Raw genomic sequence first — 12,062 nt, forward strand, 5'->3', positions numbered from 1 at the left:
ATTTTTATCATGTATTTGCATGTCAATTATGTAGTATATTTACATTTTCTCCACTCTGTGCGTTGTGTCCTGTGTTTTAAGTTGTTTTATTTTTTTATTTTAAACTTTTAGTTTCTAATCACCATCACAAAGCCTGTGATTGTTTAAATGAGTTTTTGTTATTAGTTTAATTTTTCTTATTTAAATTTTTAATTTATTTAATATATTTTTATTTATTTATTATTTCTTTTATTTTTTTCATTCTAATATTTTATATTTTCATTCTTGTCCTTAGTTCTATTATTCACGTAATCATTTTTTTATCATTCTTAACATTTTACTTTTTTATATGTACTATTATCTTTTTACTTATTTTATATATTTTTTTACTTTTTGTGTAATTTTTTTCTTACATATATGTGTTATTCATATATATTAAATGTTGATTTAAAATTAGTACTTTTATTTTTTTTTTATTATTTTATTCGTTATAATTTTTTATTAAATGTTTTCAGTCCCTTTGATGTTATAAAGGCTCAGCAAAGTGTAAATGAGGGTCACCCTCAATATTTTCCCGAGTAAAAATAAAGGTTGATTGATTGATTGATTGATTATTTTTTTTAATTAAAAGTTTACGTTTTATATCAGTATGATAATGAAAGTGACACAATGATAATGAAAATTATATATTTTTAATGATAATGAAAATAACACAATGAGTATAATAAAGACAATGATACAATGATTTAAAAAATGATGCAATAGCCCTGAGAATGAAACAATGACACTGAAATGATAATGAAAATATGGTGAGCACTGTTGGTTTGACCATCCCTTAATCCTTTACTGGTGTTTTAATGGTGAATCTAAGCAAAACATGTCTCACTGTTCGTGTCCCAGGCTAGAGCTGATGCTCTATATTTAGCCGTATATTTTACCTTTTCCCTCAGGCGATTCTGCTGGATTTTGATAGATAAGTAATTTGTTTATGACACCCAATATAAAAACATATATATATATATATATATATATATATATATATATATATATATATATATTTTATACACACACACAATTGATACACAGAGACAAAGGTGTGAATAAATAATTTGCTACTTTACTTAAGTAGAAATGTTGGTTTTCTTTACTTTACTGGAGTAATTTTTTTACATTTTCACACAATTATCTGAACCTTTTACTCCTTACATTTTAAGAAAAGCCTTGTTACTCCTATTTCATTTCAGCTCGCCTTCTTTCGTTAAGTTTTCGGTACCTTTTCGGTAAGTTTTTAGTACGCTTTCGGTAAGTTTTCGTTACGTTTTCAGTTGGTGGAAAAAATAAAGAGGCTGGTTATTCTGTATAGCCTCCTCTTTTTTATCTTCATAATAAGAATGAATCTTCATTATAATCATGTTTAGTTAGGATGGAATGTTGTAACGGGGCTCGAGCTCTTTTATTAAATACTTGAAACCAGCATGTTTCTACTTTCCTACTGTCATCATGAGAGGTTCCATCTTTTAGATCTTGTTGGAACAAACAACTAATTGTGTTTGTGGCACTTTAAAAAGAACAAAAACAACAGCATTGCTTTAACTTATGGTTAAAATTCACATATTGTTTCCTAAGCATATTACTGGAGAGAGAGAGTACGAGTGCCTAACCCTGCGTTCTCACTGGAAAGCTATGGCAGGGCACAATTTCAGCGCAATGCTGGGTGCAACACACGCGTGAAAATTAGTTCTGCATTACGTTCATTAGTTCGACAAGTCTCGTATAGGCTGTACTGTGTATTCTGCATGCGTTTGCACGAACCAAATAGTGACCCCCGAATCCTGACCCCCGTACCGTAATGGTTTGTAAAGAATAAACATAACGTTACACCCCTACTTTACATTCTACTAAAATACATTCATTTTCAATGGGGCATATATGCAGCTGAAACAGGGAACAGCCTAGTTCATCCCAAATTATATTATCAACATTAACATTTTAATATTTTTACATTATATTCATTATGTTATATTGTCTTTTAGAACAAAATGTGTTTTGGGCAGAGGAGGGTAGTGCTTTTCTTATTCTTTAAGTAGTTTTGAAATCAGTACTTTTTTAAGCACTTCTACAGAAGCATTTTATTAAACCCTAGTATCTGTACTTATACCTACATAGTAATGAATGGAGATACTTTTTACACCTTTGGTTATAACGATACTGGCTATTATTATTGCTGTATTCTTGGCTGATTACTGGCCGACCTTAGTAGACGGGATCTCTGCTGGTTTAGTTTCCCTGATAAAAAAAAGTCCTTTATTTAAAAGTGCCAAAAATTTAAAAATGCCAAAAATCCAAAAGCCCAGATTATTCAAAGTCCGGGGAAGAGGTAGAAGAGCTTCGGCATGGAGCCTCTGTCCTTACACACCATCTGCTTTACCTGCCCGCATCCAAACTGCTCAAAATGCCTCATAATCTGAAACAGAACAAGACAAATGTCAGAAACAAACACAAAACAACACAGAAAGACTGGAGTGTTGATACATTGATACGCTATGTGGAGTCTATGTATATATATATATGTCTTCGTCATTATCAGTACAGTAATGGTGGCGCTCTGAGCTTAAAAACTATTAATAGTTATATGATGTAAGCAGTAGTTTTTGATAAGGTTCTTGTGCAGTTTTTCAGTTATTAATGCCTAGTTTTAAATGTCAGAGCTCTCCAGATTCTAGTAAGGAGGTGTGGAGCTACTTTGAGCTGGATAACGGTGTAAAAAGTGATTTATCAGGGTAAATTATGCCCCGTATCTCCCAGTCTGAAGGGTGTTTGGACAAACTGTTAAAATTTCTGGATCTCTGAACGCTGTGGGAGAAGGGAGGTTTGCTATTCATCAAAGGTAAGAACTTTTTATCATGTTTTACTACAACAAAAGTTAATTTTAGAGTTCTCCTTTAAATTTACTTGCAGTTTTCATTGTTTTTTTGTAAGTAAATCCTACTCCACATTTTTTTCAGACTGCTGATCTGAACTCACCTGTCGGAACAGTTCCTCCACATGGTCCTCGTGTGCTTTAGCGTTGAACACCTGCACCAGGAATCCGATAAACAGAGCTCCATTCACCGGATCCCTGTACGCTTTCGTCTCTGTGGGTAAAACAGGTCAATAAACTTAGCGATGCAACATAAAAACATTACCCAGCAAATTCTCTTCTGACCCAGACATAAAGGACATTACCCAACCTTTACCAAACATTACCCAACATTTACCCAACATTACCCAGCCTTTACCCAATTACCAACCTTACCCAACCTTTACCCAATTACTCAACCTTTACCTAACCTTTACTCAACCTTACCCAACCTTGACCCAACCTTTACTCAACCTTTACCCAATTACCAACCTTACCCAACCTTTACCCAATTACCCAACCTTACTCAGCTTTTACCCAACCATGACCTAGCCTTTACCCAACATTACCCAACCTTTACCTCACCTTTACCTAACATTGCCAAACCTTTACCTAACATAACCCAACATTACCCAACCATTACTCAACATTACCCAACCTTACCCAACCTTTACCCAATTACCCAACCTTTACCCAACCTTTACCCAACTATTACCCAAGCTTTACCCCAACATTTACCCAACATTACCCAACCTTTACACAAATATCCAACCTTTACCCAATCATTACCCAGCCTTTACCCAACCTTTACCCAATTACCTAACCTTTACCCAATTACCCCACCACAGTTTAAAGGTGTGGTTAGAGAAATTGATCTCAGGTGTGATAAACCACAGTTATGTTATGTTTTAACTGGGGGGCAAACACTTTTTCACACAGGACCATGTAAGTTTGGATTTTTCCCCTCTTAATAATAAAAACCTTCGTTTAAAAACTGCATTCTGTGTTTATGTGTGCTGTCTTTGATTAATTGCATTTACATTTACATATTTATTTATTTTTTTTTACATATTTTTAAAGGATTGGAATCTGGTATAAACAAGTATCTATCTATCTATCTATCTTTCTGTCTGTCTGTCTATATTACCTGAGGATTATTAAGACTAAAAGTAGGCGGGGCTCCTCACCAGGAGTGCAGGACAGCAGGGAGATGAAGTCCTTCTCGTTGTGCTCATAGGAAGCATCGCCCTCCAGATCCGGCTCCTCGTCTGAATGACTGTCAGACACCCACGTCCCCCCGGCTTTACCTGAACACATTCAGAATCAGTACAGGAGAAAATCACCAGTATGTATATTAAGGATAAATAAATTTGCAAAAAATGAATGGAAAGATAATTAAGATAGTAAATATTCTGATACAAATATGAGTATATTAAATTTAGAAATAATATTAGCATCACCTCCTCTGCAGGCCTGAATCAGGATGACCTTTGGTTTGTTGAGCAGAGCCGGGCAGTTCGCCGTGTTCAGGTGGTTGAAGATATTGTCCACAGGAAGGAAGTCGTCAGGGTTGTCTGGTCCGTGATGGATCCCTGAGATTTTGTCTCTCTGTCCGTGAGACATTATGACCACGAAGGTGCTGTCTGATTCAGCGTGCTCACTACGTCCAGCAAAGGTCTTTATCGCATCGTCCATTTCCTGTAGAAATAAACAGTTTCAGCATTCATTCAGCTCTGCGTCCTCTACGGTTCAGGGATGGGTTTCCTAAAATCTTCCTAACTCTGAGAGTTGGCCTGTCACAATAACAATTTTTTGCGGTCTGTCCCAGCTGGCCCACACTGGACCGATATAAAGACTCGAGAGATATGCTGATGGTGAGAGATTCAACACAAACCTAAGAAACACTAAAGTTAAAAGACTAGAGCTGCATTTGGCCGTTACTATGTTTCTTTTACTTTGTTTTGGGTGTTGATGGAGGCCATTTTTCCTAATAAAGGTACGTTTTGAGTTAATTTACTCCCTGTGTCTGTGTCTCTCTGTGCTTCTGCACTACCAGGTCATGGTGGCCACGCCCTTATCCCCAGGGGCTCACTCATACTATAAGTGCATTTTGTAAGTGGAAACACAATGGGCGATATCACGATTATTAAAATGATTGAGGTCATGTAGATTTATTGTAAAGACTCACCCTGCCGGAGAGGTCGGTGTGTTTGACGACGTCGTAGCCCAGAGCTCTCAGAAGCTTCTCCATGTTCTCCTGGTCTTTCTGAGCTCCGTTCCTCTTCTTCCTCTTACAGTCAAACTCCACGTTATTGATCAGCAGAGCCAATCGCTTCCTCACGCCTTTATCTAGAACCGGGTAAATCTGAAATCAGAAATGTACACAGGGTTCATTTCCTTCATCTGTTCAGAATTACCAACGGATTCTGGAGTTAAATAATTCTCTAAATCACACTTTTCAGATTTTTAATTGATTTAAATTTTTTAAACCTATGTATACTTTTCGTTCCACTTCACAATCATGTGCTACCATGGCCTAATCCCATTTCACCCCTTGGCCCCTTTACCCCTTTGTTTTGCATGTTTACTCCAAGGGGTAAGGGTGTCCTGATTCTTGTTAGACTGGAGAGGTAGTTTAAAGAAAAAAAGTACTTTTTAGCCCTAATACCGAGAGGTTTTAGATAGAAATGGGATGGATCTGATACATTATCGGTATCGGGCCAATATCGATGTAATTTAACGTATCGGATCTCGGGCGAGCGAGTCTGATCCACTTACCGATCCATATTCCAGTCCACAGCTTGAGCTGGACAATAAACCCAACGCAACCTTAACACGAAACACATCACTGATCCGGATTCCAGTTCCACAGTTAACCCTAAACCCTCAGCAGCTAAGATATTAACTATTAAACTTACAGACTGGAGTAAACTATAGTCATAATCCACATATCCTATAAAACCACAGCATCTACAAACACTAACCAGCACAAACTCACCCATCTGTTATTAAAAACAGAGATTCATTTAGTTCAGAAATACAATTAGCATCACCAGTTAGCCGTTAGCTATCTCCATTAAGATCTGCAGTCTGTTAGCCTAGCTAGCATCAGCCCGACAGATGCATTCCAGCATTGTGAATGTAATAAGTAACTAACTCAAGTAAACTAAAGTCATAATCCACATCTAATATCAAACTGTTACAGATTAGCCCTTGTCTGGGTTATGTTTCTCCCTCATTTGTTCCCTAGTGCTCCTCCCCTCTGTTTTCCTGTCATGTGTTCACAGCCACGTGTTTCTGTTGTGTATCTGTCACCGTCTTAGCCCTGCCCTAACCATCAGTGTTCTCACCTGTGTCTTATCTGTAGCCCTGCCCCCTCATCAGCCCTGCCCAGGTGTTCCTCCTGTATATAAGCCCCTCTGTTTGTACGTGCTTTGTCGAGTCTTTTGTGTTTTCTAGTCTGTGTATCCTAGTCAGTATCTCTAACCATGTATCCTGTTTATAGTGTTTAGCCTTAGTAGCCTAGCCTTGTATCTTAGTGTTTGTATCCCAGTCTTTACCCCAGTCTTAGTCTTAGTGTATGTAATCTGTTTTCTTTTCTATGTTTGTTTTGTTTATTTAATAAAAGATTATCTTTGTACTTACGTCCTCCTCCTCCATCACACCCCAGCGTAACATAAGACTCGACCAAATCATGGACGTAGCAAAATGGAATGCCACGAGGAAGGCGGACCTGGAGTATCTCCGGTTTCTCGCGGAGCTAATTCGGGGGGATGAACCGCTCCCGGCGCCTCTCCTCGGGGTGGAGAGTGTCGGCCCAGCTCCAGCTAAGCTAACTAGCATGTTAGCTCCACCGCACTCCCCAGCCCGGCCGACTTCCAGCACTCCAGCTCGGCCGGCTTCCAACACTCCAGCTCGGCCGGCTTCCAGCTCTCCAGCGCGACCGACTTCCAGCACTCCAGCGCGGCCGGCTTCCAGCTCTCCAGCCCGGCCGACTTTCAGCACTCCAGCTCGGCAGGCTTCCAGCTCTCTGGCCCGGCCGGCTTCCAGCTCACCAGCCCGGCCGGCTTCCAGATCTTCGACTCCGGCTCCGGAAGCAAGCTCCGGTCCGGTGTTTACAACCACGCCCACTGCTGAATCTGCGGCTCCAGTCCGGATCTTGGCGGCAGCCGCACTCTCAGCTCCCGCTGTAGTGGCTTCTTTGCCAGCGGTGCCTGCCACCTCCAAGCCCGCGGTGGCAGCTGCCTCCACGTTAGCGGTGCCTGCCGCGCTCACGCCAGCAGGACCCACCGCCTCTGTTTCAGCGCTGCCCGCGGCTCCGGCCACCTCTGTTTCAGCGCTGCCCGCGGCTCCGGCCGCCTCTGACTCTGTGCCCGCGGCTCCGGCCGCCTTTGACCCAGTTCCCGCGGCCCCGGCCGCCTCTGACCCAGTTCCCGCGGCCCCGGCCGCCTCTGACCCAGTTCCCGCGGCCCCGGCCGCCTCTGACTCTGTGCCCGCTGTTACCCCAGTTCATGTGCCTGGGGGTCCAGCCTCTGCTCCTGTGCCTACTCCCAGGTCACGAACTCCTAGACCCGCCGCGCCTGCTCAAGCTGCACCCGCCGCGCCTGCTCAAGCTGCACCCGCCGCGCCTGCTCAAGCTGCACCCGCCGCGCCTGCTCAACCTGCACCCGCCGCGCCTGCTCAACCTGCACCTGCTGCCACAGCCCCAGCTCCTGCAGCTCCTGCTGCTCCGGCCTCAGCCCCAGCTCCTGCAGCTCCCGCTGCTCCGGCCTCAGCTCAAGAACCAGCAGCTTCTGCTGCTCCAGCCTCAGCTCCAGCTCAAGCACCAGCAGCTTCCACTGCTCCAGCCTCAGCTCAAGCACCAGCAGCTTCCGCTGCTCCAGCCTCAGCTCCAGCTCAAGCACCAGCAGCACCCACTGCTCCAGCCTCAGCTCCAGCTCAAGCACCAGCAGCACCCACTGCTCCAGCCTCAGCTCCAGCTCAAGCACCAGCAGCACCCACTGCTCCAGCCTCAGCTCCAGCTCAAGCACCAGCAGCTTCTGCTGCTCCAGCCTCAGCTCCAGCTCCAGCACCTGCTGCCTCAGCTCCAGCTCCAGCACCTGCTGCCTCAGCTCCAGCTCCAGCACCTGCTGCCTCAGCTCCAGCTCCAGCACCTGCTGCCTCAGCTCCAGCACCTGCTGCCTCAGCTCCAGCTCCAGCACCTGCTGCCTCAGCTCCAGCTCCAGCACCTGCTGCCTCAGCTCCAGCACCTGCTGCCTCTGCTACAGAACTTGCTCCAGTGCAAGCAGTGCCTGCCAGTCTTGTGGTACCCACTGACTCTGTACCCGCGGCTCCGGCCGCCTCTGACTCTTTGCCCGCGGCTCCGGCCGCCTCTGACCCTGTGCCCGCGGTTCCGGCCGCCTCTGACCCTGTGCCCACTCCCAGAACTTTGTATGCCCCCAGGCCTATCCCCAGGCCTGCTCCCAGGTCACGGGCTCCTAGGCCCGCCCCAAGGCCCCCGGACCTCTGCCCAAGAACTGTGCCCAGGCTGGCCCCTCTAACTACCCCACAGACTTTAGCCAGTCCTGGGCATCCCCAAGTTTTGTTTGTTCCCATGTCTCTCCCTGTCCTGGTCCCAGTGTCTGTGTTTGTTCCCATTCCTGTCCCCGGTGGTTTTTCTGTTCCCATCCCTGTCACCGTATTTGTGTCAGTCCCAGTATGTGTATTTGTCCCGGTTCCATCGCCCTGTCTTGTCCAGACCCAGTTTGTCCAGCCCAAGTCCTCTGTCCTGTCTAAGCCCCTAGCCCAGTCTATGTTCTCCTCCACAGTCCAGTCTCTGTCCCAGTCTAACGTCCAGCCCCCTGTCCAGTCTCAGCCCCCTGTCCAGTCTCCGTCCCCTGTCCAGTCTTTCGTCCAGTCTCCGTCTACTGTCCAGCCCTGTGTCCTGTCCTCTGTCCAGTCCCAGTCTCCGTCCCCTGTCCCGTCTCCGTTCCAGGTCCTGTCCCCGTTTCGTGTCCAGTCTCATGTCCAGTCTCAGCCCCTGTTCGGTCGTTAGTCCCGTCTATGTTCCCTTCCTCTGTTCCCTCTCTCGGCGCCCTTGGTAGTGGCGCCGTTGAAGGGGGGTTATGTTACATATTAGCCCTTGTCTGGGTTATGTTTCTCCCTCATTTGTTCCCTAGTGCTCCTCCCCTCTGTTTTCCTGTCATGTGTTCACAGCCACGTGTTTCTGTTGTGTATCTGTCACCGTCTTAGCCCTGCCCTAACCATCAGTGTTCTCACCTGTGTCTTATCTGTAGCCCTGCCCCCTCATCAGCCCTGCCCAGGTGTTCCTCCTGTATATAAGCCCCTCTGTTTGTACGTGCTGTGTCGAGTCTTTTGTGTTTTCTAGTCTGTGTATCCTAGTCAGTATCTCTAACCATGTATCCTGTTTATAGTGTTTAGCCTTAGTAGCCTAGCCTTGTATCTTAGTGTTTGTATCCCAGTCTTTACCCCAGTCTTAGTCTTAGTGTATGTAATCTGTTTTCTTTTCTATGTTTGTTTTGTTTATTTAATAAAAGATTATCTTTGCACTTACGTCCTCCTCCTCCATCACACCCCAGCGTAACACAAACCACAGATCCTCCCCACTCTAACCAGCACTACCTAAACAATCTGTTATTAAAAAACACAAAACAGATTAATTCAGCTCAGAAATACAGTTAGCGTCGCCGGTTAGCCGTTAGCCATTGCAGCTAATCCACTACGCTACCTGTCAACATAAAAGTCTCCTGCGCAACCAGTGCAAAAATTAGTCTAGAGCCCTGTATTTAATATTTAACATATTTAATAAAAATTCAAATATAGTGTGTGTTTCAAATAAATGACTCTGGAATGCATTTACATTGATGCATTTACTCTTCTGTTTCAGTCTCATTATTTAACCTTAATCATAGTACTAATAATAAATTAAAGAACTCTTTTATCTGTATTTGTATCGGTATCGGCAGTTTTATATCGGAAACGGATCAGAGCTGAAAAATCGTTCCATCACTAGTATTAGAATCATTGGTAAGATGGCAACACAAAGTGACACTTTGTGGCAGTATATTACCAGAGTTTAATGAGTAATTTTAATGTTTTATGGTCGAATTCTTCATAACAAACATAAAAAAGATCGCTAGTAGTTTGTCTTAGTAGCTAGCTAATTAGCTAACTTTCCTGTTCCACCTTAAATGGTGCAATAGAGGACAGAAGCTGCATGATTTAAGGCGGACCAGAAAAAAAAATCTAATTTCAGCTCCTCATTACAGAGGAATTAAGGAATGGACAGTAATAAGTAATTTCTACACCCAATCGGCCCCCTTTCTGAAGACAAACAATAAAATACGCCCTAAAGTTAACTAGTTTACTGAACTTTAGTTTTAGCACTCCTGATTACGTATCGGGTGCTTGAAGGTTTTTACAATTCTTAGGTGGAGAATTTCACACTTCCTCTTCTACCTCTGTTCCAAAGGGGAAGGTTTACACCCAAAAACAAGGGGTAGGGGTAAGTAATAGGGCTAAGGAATGAAAGGGTTAAAATGGGATTGGGCCTTTGTGTCAGTCTTTCACTTAAAATCTATAAAATCAATAAAACACATTTAAGTTTGTGGTTGTAAGGATGACAAAAACTGTGAAAATGCAAAAAATTCAAGAGGTATGAATAATTTTGCAAGCTGTATTCATAGTAGATAGGATATCAAAATATTACACACTTATTACTAATTAAGTTACACTGGATACTGAATAATTCAGAGAAGACACTGAGCAATGTGGGGCACAAGCACTAGTTACATTCAGAGTAACTAGATACTAAAAATTCCACTGTAGTTACTGAACCATTTAAATAGTTTAGAGTATTTATGTATTAATTCATTTTTAGCACTAAATAATTCAGGTTGATACTGAATAATGTATAGTAGACAGAGGTGTGAAGTAATAAAGTACAAGTACTTTGTTCCATTACTTAAGTAGAAATGTAGGTTATCTATACTTTACTCACACAATTATCTGAACTTTCTACTCCTTACATTTTAAAAATAGCCTTGTTACATATACTTTCAAAGAATTTTACTTTTTATAATCCCATTTTCAAAAAGTAATACATTTCAAAATTCTACTTTCAAAAAATCTTACTTTTGAAAATATATTAATGAACTGTACTTTTTTGTAACTCCGGCGAGTTATTTTCGAAACGAATCAAATACAGGGACTTTTATACAAATCTACGGCTACATTTAATAATGGAGAAGCACCCAAACTGCTCAGCTCTTTTTATCTTTTCCTTTATAAATGTGTCTCAATAACATAAAAATAATAAAAAAAAGGAGCCTAATAATTAACATGTAGTTTCATAAAGTTAACCTGTTAAGAAGACAGATGTCTCGAGGGCATTTAACAATTATCAGTAGCTTAATGCAGCCTGTTGTTATTTTTTAATATTTTATGCAACTGAGTTTCTGTAATAACAGTGTTATAAAAGTGTAATAACAGTGTAATAACAGTGAAATAACAGTGTAATAACATTGTAAAATCACTGACCTCCTGCCCTTTCTTGGAGATGATGTCCTGTTTGAACTGTTCGCTGCTGGGAATCAGCATGGCTGAGGTGTCCGGCAGGTCGTAACCGGCGGCTGATGGAGGGGGTACGTTCTGTACCGGAGCCTGGAGGGCAGTACAGCCTGTAAACAAGACAGGAGAAAACAGTCAGGACGGAATCTCTCAACTTAAAAACCTTGTATCTCCAATTTACACGTTTTGTCATAATATGAATTTGACAACTGTTCTTCATATTGTACTAGAATTGGATGATGAATGTAACGATTGAAATTCTCCAAAAAGATAATAAGACAATAAACCTAACTTTTTCTCCTGTAAAGTTGTGTTTTTGGAACATTTTGGGGTATTTTTAGATTTTTAGGATAATATTGTTTTGTATCATGATATTATGTTTTGTCGCACTGTAGTTTGTACATTTTAAAAACAAATATTTTTAGCAACTAAATCATTCTATATCAGTCTGCGTCATCAGGACATAGGTTATTTTTACTTTTTTCGGATGTTGTTGAAGTAAATATTACGAAATGAAATGCGACTGTTTTTGTTGCAAAATTGGTATTGTTATTTTACATTTTAGTATGGTCATGCCAATACTTTACATAAGAAGAAATCCATTTTATTACATAGA

The 12,062-nt window shown here is 42.0% G+C and overlaps 2 protein-coding genes across 5 annotated transcripts in view; one reads left to right on the forward strand and one right to left on the reverse strand.

The window, feature by feature from the left end:
- The window catches only part of LOC125785661 (sodium channel subunit beta-1-like), a 493,013-nt gene that overhangs the window by 436,685 nt on the left and 44,266 nt on the right, over window positions 1-12,062 (forward strand). The gene's annotated exons all lie outside the window — the stretch shown is intronic.
- Window positions 1-12,062, reverse strand: part of caspa (caspase a) — a 140,264-nt gene that overhangs the window by 125,534 nt on the left and 2,668 nt on the right. For 2 of the 4 annotated variants that reach the window (XM_049469154.1, XM_049469152.1), the window contains exons 2-3: window positions 11,417-11,556; window positions 5,067-5,243 (exon numbers count right to left, since the gene is read on the reverse strand). In XM_049469154.1, coding sequence (XP_049325111.1) covers window positions 5,067-5,243; window positions 11,417-11,556 — 317 coding nt within the window. Of the gene's footprint in view, window positions 1-652; window positions 2,444-3,003; window positions 3,114-4,065; window positions 4,186-4,338; window positions 4,577-5,066; window positions 5,244-11,416; window positions 11,557-12,062 lie in introns of those variants that run through there. The other 2 variants (XM_007239211.4, XM_049469153.1) reach the window with 2 other exon arrangements.

The sequence above is a fragment of the Astyanax mexicanus genome, chromosome 1 (genome assembly GCF_023375975.1).
Source record: "Astyanax mexicanus isolate ESR-SI-001 chromosome 1, AstMex3_surface, whole genome shotgun sequence".
NCBI lineage: Eukaryota > Metazoa > Chordata > Actinopteri > Characiformes > Acestrorhamphidae > Astyanax > Astyanax mexicanus.